The sequence below is a fragment of the Oncorhynchus gorbuscha genome, unplaced genomic scaffold, assembly GCF_021184085.1.
Source record: "Oncorhynchus gorbuscha isolate QuinsamMale2020 ecotype Even-year unplaced genomic scaffold, OgorEven_v1.0 Un_scaffold_9622, whole genome shotgun sequence".
Lineage (NCBI taxonomy): Eukaryota > Metazoa > Chordata > Actinopteri > Salmoniformes > Salmonidae > Oncorhynchus > Oncorhynchus gorbuscha.
In genome coordinates this window covers 1-6,997 of record NW_025752553.1, presented here as the reverse complement: position 1 = coordinate 6,997, position 6,997 = coordinate 1, and the positions used below count along the sequence as shown (strand labels likewise).

At 43.0% G+C, this 6,997-nt stretch overlaps 1 protein-coding gene and 1 long non-coding RNA gene across 2 annotated transcripts; both read left to right on the top strand.

The window, feature by feature from the left end:
• Positions 1-362: 362 nt before the first annotated feature.
• LOC124030165 (tubulin polymerization-promoting protein family member 3-like) lies at positions 363-4,765 on the top strand. The gene is made up of 3 exons (XM_046341623.1): positions 363-572; positions 1,860-2,013; positions 4,692-4,765. The coding sequence occupies exons 1-3, from the start codon at positions 385-387 to the stop codon at positions 4,722-4,724; spliced, it is 375 nt and encodes a 124-aa protein (XP_046197579.1). The 5' UTR covers positions 363-384; the 3' UTR covers positions 4,725-4,765.
• A 999-nt stretch (positions 4,766-5,764) lies between these two features.
• Positions 5,765-6,580, top strand: LOC124030166. The gene is made up of 2 exons (XR_006837912.1): positions 5,765-6,124; positions 6,519-6,580. It is a non-coding gene; the product is annotated as an uncharacterized LOC124030166 (long non-coding RNA).
• Positions 6,581-6,997: the final 417 nt, after the last annotated feature.

Here is a 6,997-nt window from a genome sequence, read left to right as displayed (position 1 = left end):
GTGTATTATTAGTAGTAGTATACTAGTAGTAGTAGTACTAGTAGTAGTAATTGTATTAGTAATTAGTGGTAATTATAATAGTAGTAGTAGTAGTAATTAGTATATTATTAGTAGTAGTATACTAGTAGTAATTATGCTAATTATGCACTAGTAGTAATTATGGTAGTATACTAGTAGTAGTATGTTAGTAGTAGTATACTAGTAGTAGTAGTAACTGATAGTATATTAGTAGTAGTAGTATAGTAGTATACTGAGTAGTAGTAGTGTATCTGTCGTACCGTGACTCCTACGTTGGTGGGCTCCTTGCCCTCTATCAGCTTGTAGACAGACAAATATGTATAATAAAGACCCATGTTGTCTTATTGTGGTAGATATTCTACCAAGATGGCGGAGAGCACAGATCTGAAGCAGCTGATGAACTCCTTTAAGAAGTTCGCGATCCACGGAGACACCAAGGCCACAGGGAAGGAGATGAACGGGAAGAACTGGGCTAAACTGTGTAAGGACTGCAAGATCACCGACGCCAAGAATGTCACCGGCACTGACGTGGATATCGTCTTCACGAAAGTCAAGTGAGTTTTAATAGCGACCAAACGACAAAAAACATAATTATCAATGGAATTACATTAATCTATTACGATGATGCTGATTATTATTTATGGGACAAATTGTAACCAACATTAGGCGCTAGATTATTCCCAATTGATCGCTCTGAATGAAATCGTGTTTTGTATGGACCAGTTTTAATAACAACCAACTACAACATAATAACAATGTAATACGTTAATCTATTACGATGATGTTATTATTTATGGTACCAATTGCAACCAACATTAGCCGCTAGATTATCCTCAACTGGTCTCTCTTAAAGCATGGGCGAGTTTGTTTTGTATGGCCCAGTGCCCCGGTTTGGCGGAGTTTGCGTATTTTTAGACCATTCCATTGGTCCTTAAGGGTAATCTCCACCCACCCGGGGCACTGGGCCATATAAAATGAACTTTCCCATGGTTTAAGAGAGATCAGATGGCGATAAAATAGAGGCCAATGTTGGTTTCAATTGGCCCATTATTATTATTATTATTATTATTATTATTATTATTATTATTATTATTATTATTATTATATACTTATACTAGTTCTGATAATACTTGAGTAAATCCACTTCAGAACTGTAAGTCGCTCTGGATAAGAGCGTCTGCTAAATGACTTAAATGTAAATGATTTATAAATCCACCTCAGAACAGTGTTGTGGATAAGAGCGTTAAATGACTTTATAAATCCGACAGTAAATCGTAGATTATAAAGATTATAACCACTTCAGAACAGTGTTGTGGATAAGAGCTGTTGTTTTGACAGTAGTAGATTATAAATCCACTTCAGAACAGTGTTGTGGATACGACTGTTGTTTTGACTAGTAGATTATAAATCCACTTCAGAACAGTGTTGTCGCCGAAAGAGCGTTAGTAGATTATAAATCACTTCAGAACTGTTGTGGAAGTGGATAAGAGCGTTCCGAGTAGTAGATTATAAATCCACTTCAGAACAGTGTTGTGGAAAGACTGTTGTTTTCCGAAGTAGTAGATTATAAATCCACCTCAGAACAGTGTTGTGGAACGACTGTTGTTTTCCGACAGTAGTAGATTATAAATCCACTTCAGAACAGTGTTGTGGAACGACTGTTGTTTTCCGACAGTAGTAGATTATAAATCCACTTCAGAACAGTGTTGTGGAACGACTGTTGTTTTCCGACAGTAGTAGATTATAAATCCACCTCAGAACAGTGTTGTGGAACGACTGTTGTTTTCCGACAGTAGTAGATTATAAATCCACCTCAGAACAGTGTTGTGGAACCGTTGCAGAGCGAAGACGTCCCGGGTGATCACCTACGAGGAATTCCAGAGAGCCCTGGAGGAGCTGGCCCCTAAGAGGTTCAAAGGTCAGAGCAAAGAGGAGGCCCTAACGTCTGTCTACAAGCTGATAGAGGGCAAGGAGCCCACCAACGTAGGAGTCACGGTACGACAGATACACTACTACTACTAATATACTACTACTACTAGTATACTACTAATAATAATAATATACTACTACAGATACACCACTACTACTAAAATACTACTACTACTGCTACTACTACTACTAATATGCTACTACTATACTACTACTACTAATACACTACTACTACACTACAACTACTACTACTACTTACAATAATAATAATATACTACTACAAATACACTACTACTACAAATACACCACTACTACTAAAATACTACTACTACTACTGCTACTACTACTACTACTAATATACTGCTGCTACTAATATACTACTACTATACTACTACTACGACTAATATACTACTACTACACTACTACTACTCTACTAATATACTACTGCTATACTACTACTACTACACTACTACTACTTCTACTACTAATATACTACTACTATTACTATGCTACTACATTGCAACTGCTGCTACTACTACTACTACTACTACTACTACTACTACTACTACTACTACTACTACTACTACCACTACTACTACTACTACTACTACCACTACTACTACCACTACTACTACTACCACTACTACTACTACTACTACTAATAGTACTACTACTACTACCACTACTACTACTACTACTACTAATAGTACTACTACTACTACCACCACTACTACTACCACTACTACTACTACTACCACTACTACTACTACCACCACTACTACTACTACTACTACTACCACTACTACTACCACTACTACTACACTACTACCACTACTACTACACTACTACTACTACTTCTAGTACTACTGTTACTACTACTGCTACTATACTACTACTACTACTACTACTATACCACTACTACTACTAGTACTACTACTACTACTACTACACTACTACTACTGGTACTACTATTACTAATATACTACTACTACTACTACTACTACTATGCTACTTCTACTAATGGTACTACTATTACTACTACTATTACTACTACTACTACTACTACTATTACTACTACACTACTACTACTGGTACTACTATTACTAATACTACTACTACTACTACTAATAGTACTACTACTACCACCACTACTACTACCACTACCACTACTACTACTACCACCACTACTACTACTACTACCACTACTACTACTACCACTACTACTACTACTACTACTACACTACTACCACTACTACTACACTACTACTACTACTTCTAGTACTACTGTTACTACTACTGCTACTATACTACTACTACTACTACTATACCACTACTACTACTGGTACTACTACTACTACTATACCACTACTACTACTATTACTAATACTACTACTACTACTACTATGCTACTTCTACTAATGGTACTACTATTACTACTACTATTACTACTACTACTACTACTACTATTACTACTACACTACTACTACTACTACTACTACTACTGCAACCAATCAACTTTAATTATTGACATGTTATCCAGCTAAATAAACACGGTCTTGTTCTAAAACCCAGCTTCAAGTGTGTGGTAAGATTATGTACCTACATGAATATGGGGATAAGGCCTGGCAAAGTGGTCTGCTGTCACTTGAGGGTAGATAAGGACAGTTGTGGAGGAGGACGGTGTGTTAATCACGCCGTTCTGAAGGAGGTTGTTTAGACGTGCCTGAGTGAATACAGTGAATGTACTCAGCTCTCCAAACCGTCTCAGTGCTCTGGCTCGCTCTGAGCCAACTCACATTCATGACATCATATCCATTATAAGAGATTGGCTTCGTGTGTGTGTGTGTGTGTGTGTGTGTGTGTGTGTGTGTGTGTGTGTGTGTGTGTGTGTGTGTGTGTGTGTGTGTGTGTGTGTGTGTGTGTGTGTGTGTGTGTGTGTGTGTGTGTGTGTGTGTGTGTGTGTGTGTGTGTGTGTGTGTGTCTGTGTGTGTCTGTGTCTGTGTGTGTGTGTGTCTTACCTAAGGTTTATTTTTTCTCCAAACACAATAATTTGTTAACACTGGCTGGCTGTTGTCATGCTGTGAATTGAACCGGAGTTCAACCTCTTTATCTAAGAGTGGCTGTTGGTTTTTTGACTTAAGAAATTATAATTGAGTTAAAGTAATCCCTTCTTTAGGGTTCCACCTCCAGCTGTATCCTCCTGTGTAAAACATTCAGATTCTAGGGACCTTCTTTAGGGTTCTACCTCCAGCTGTATCCTCCTGTGTAAAACATTCAGATTCTAGGGACCTTCTTCAGGGTTCTACCTATCCACCTCCAGCTGTATCCTCCTGTGTATAACATTCAGATTCTAGGGACCTTCTTCAGGGAGCGGTTCTACCTATCCACCTCCAGCTGTGTCCTCCTGTGTAAAACATTCAGATTCCAGGGACCTTCTTTAGGGTTCTACCTATCCACCTCCAGCTGTGTCCTCCTGTGTATAACATTCAGATTCTAGGGACCTTCTTTAGGGAGCGGTTCTACCTATCCACCTCCAGCTGTATCCTCCTGTGTATAACATTCAGATTCTAGAACCTTCAGAACTGTTGTGATCCCAACGCTGGAGGACAGAGGGAACTTCCTCAGTTTGTCAAGAAAACCTACAGTAGCAGTGTATCATTAAAAAACAGAACTGTATTGGTTTGGCTCACCAACATGACAACATGGTTTCTGATACTGTCGTCCCCCCACCCCCTCCCCCACAGAAAATGGCGAAGACAGCGCAGTGGACAGACTGACAGACACCACCAAGTACACAGGCTCCACAAAGAGCGCTTCGACGAGAGCGGGAAGGAGGGGTAAGGGCGGGCGGGGAGGAGCTGGTGGAGGAATGGGATCGTCGGTTCCTACAAGAACGCCGGAACCTACGAGGAGAAACCAAGGCTAAGTAGACCACCGGGCCAGGCGGTGTGGTCAACAGGCCCAGTAGACCACCGGGCCAGGCGGGGTGGTCATCAGGCCCAGTAGACCACCCCGGACCAGGCGGTGTGGTCAACAGGACCAGTAGACCACCGGGCCAGGCGGGGTGGTCCACAGGACCAGTAGACCACCGGACCAGGCGGGGTGGTCAACAGGACCAGTAGACCACCGGGCCAGGCGGGGGTGGTCAACAGGCCCAGTAGACCACCGGGCCAGGCGGTGTGGTCAACAGGCCCAGTAGACCACCGGGCCAGACGGTGTGGTCAACAGGCCCAGTAGACCACCGGGCCAGACGGTGGTCAACAGGCTCAGGACCACCGGCCAGGCGGTGTGGTCAACAGGCCCAGCACACCACCGGGCCAGGCAGTGTGGCCAACAGGTCTAGTAGACCACCGGGCCAGGCGGTGTGGTCAACAGGCCCAGTAGACCACCGGGCCAGGCAGTGTGGTCAACAGGCCCAGTAGACCACCCGGGCCAGGCGGTGTGGTCAACAGGCTCCAGTAGACCACCGGGCCAGGCGGTGTGGTCAACAGGCCCAGTAGACCACCGGGCCAGGCGGGGTGGTCAACAGGCCCACAACATGAGATGTATCCCAAATTACATCCTACTCTATATAGTCCACTACTTTGACCAGAGCGCTATGGGTCCTGGTCTAAAGTAGTGCACTATATAGGGAATAGGGTTCTATAGGGCTCTGGTCTAAAGTACTGCACTATATAGGGAATAGGGTTCTATAGGGCTCTGGTCTAAATTAGTGCACTATAGAGGGAATAGGGTTCTATAGGGCTCTGGTCTAAAGTAGTGCACTATAGAGGGAATAGAGTACCATTGGAGACGCTTCCAGGGTCACTATCCCCCCTCTACAGTCGGGACCAAACCCTGAACCCAGAACTCGGACCCCTAACCACAGGCTTAACCCCCAGGCCCTTTCGACAGAGGCTGACCTCTCTTATCTTTGATATGTTCTGAGGGGGTGTGTGTGTTGTCATTGGGGATGATGAGAGAGAGAACATGCTTTTTACTCTTATTATAGCTATGAAGGTTGTGAGGGGTGATCTCCTTCAACAGAGATATGACCGATAGACAGGTCGTGAGGTGATCTCCTTAAACAGAGATATGACCGATAGACAGGTCGTGAGGTCATCTCCGTAAACAGAGATATGACCGATAGACAGGTCGTGAGGTCATCTCCTTCAACAGAGATATGACCGATAGACAGGTCGTGAGTCATCTCCTTCAACAGGGGGCTATGACCGGTAGGAGCAGGTGAGGCGACTCCTTAAACAGAGATATGACCGATAGACAGGTCGGAGGTGATCTCCTTAAACAGAGATATGACCGATAGATAGATGCGTCGAGGTCATCTCCTTAAACAGAGATATGACCGATAGACAGGTGAGCGATCTCCTTCAACAGAGATATGACCGATAGACAGGTAGTGAGGTCATCTCCTTAAACAGAGATATGACCGATAGACAGGTCGTGAGGTGATCTCCCGTCAACAGAGATATGACCGATAGACAGGTCGTGGAGGCGATCTCCTTAAACAGAGATATGACCGATAGACAGGTAGTGAGGTGATCTCCTTCAACAGAGATATGACCGATAGACAGGTCGTGAGGTCATCTCCGTAAACAGAGATATGACCGATAGACAGGTAGTGAGGTGATCTCCTTAAACAGAGATATGTCTGATGTGTTTACAGATGACTAGATCAGAATGTTCTGTTCACTTCAAACCTGGCCTGCCCTGAGACTGTTCATAGACCTGATATACCATACCTTCACCTTGCTTTGGTTTTTTTAAATCTGCCCTGAGACTGTTCATAGACCTGTGATATACCTTCACCTTGCTTTGGTTTTTTTTAAATCTGCCCTGAGACTGTTCATAGACCTGTGATATACCTTCACCTTGCTTTGGTTTTTTTAAATCTGCCCTGAGACTGTTCATAGACCTGTGATATACCATACCTTCACCTTGCTTTGGTTTTAAATCTGCCCCCTGAGACTGTACATAGACCTGTGATATACATTCACCTTGCTTTGGTTTTTTTTAAATCTGCCCTGAGACTGTTCATAGACCTGTGATATAC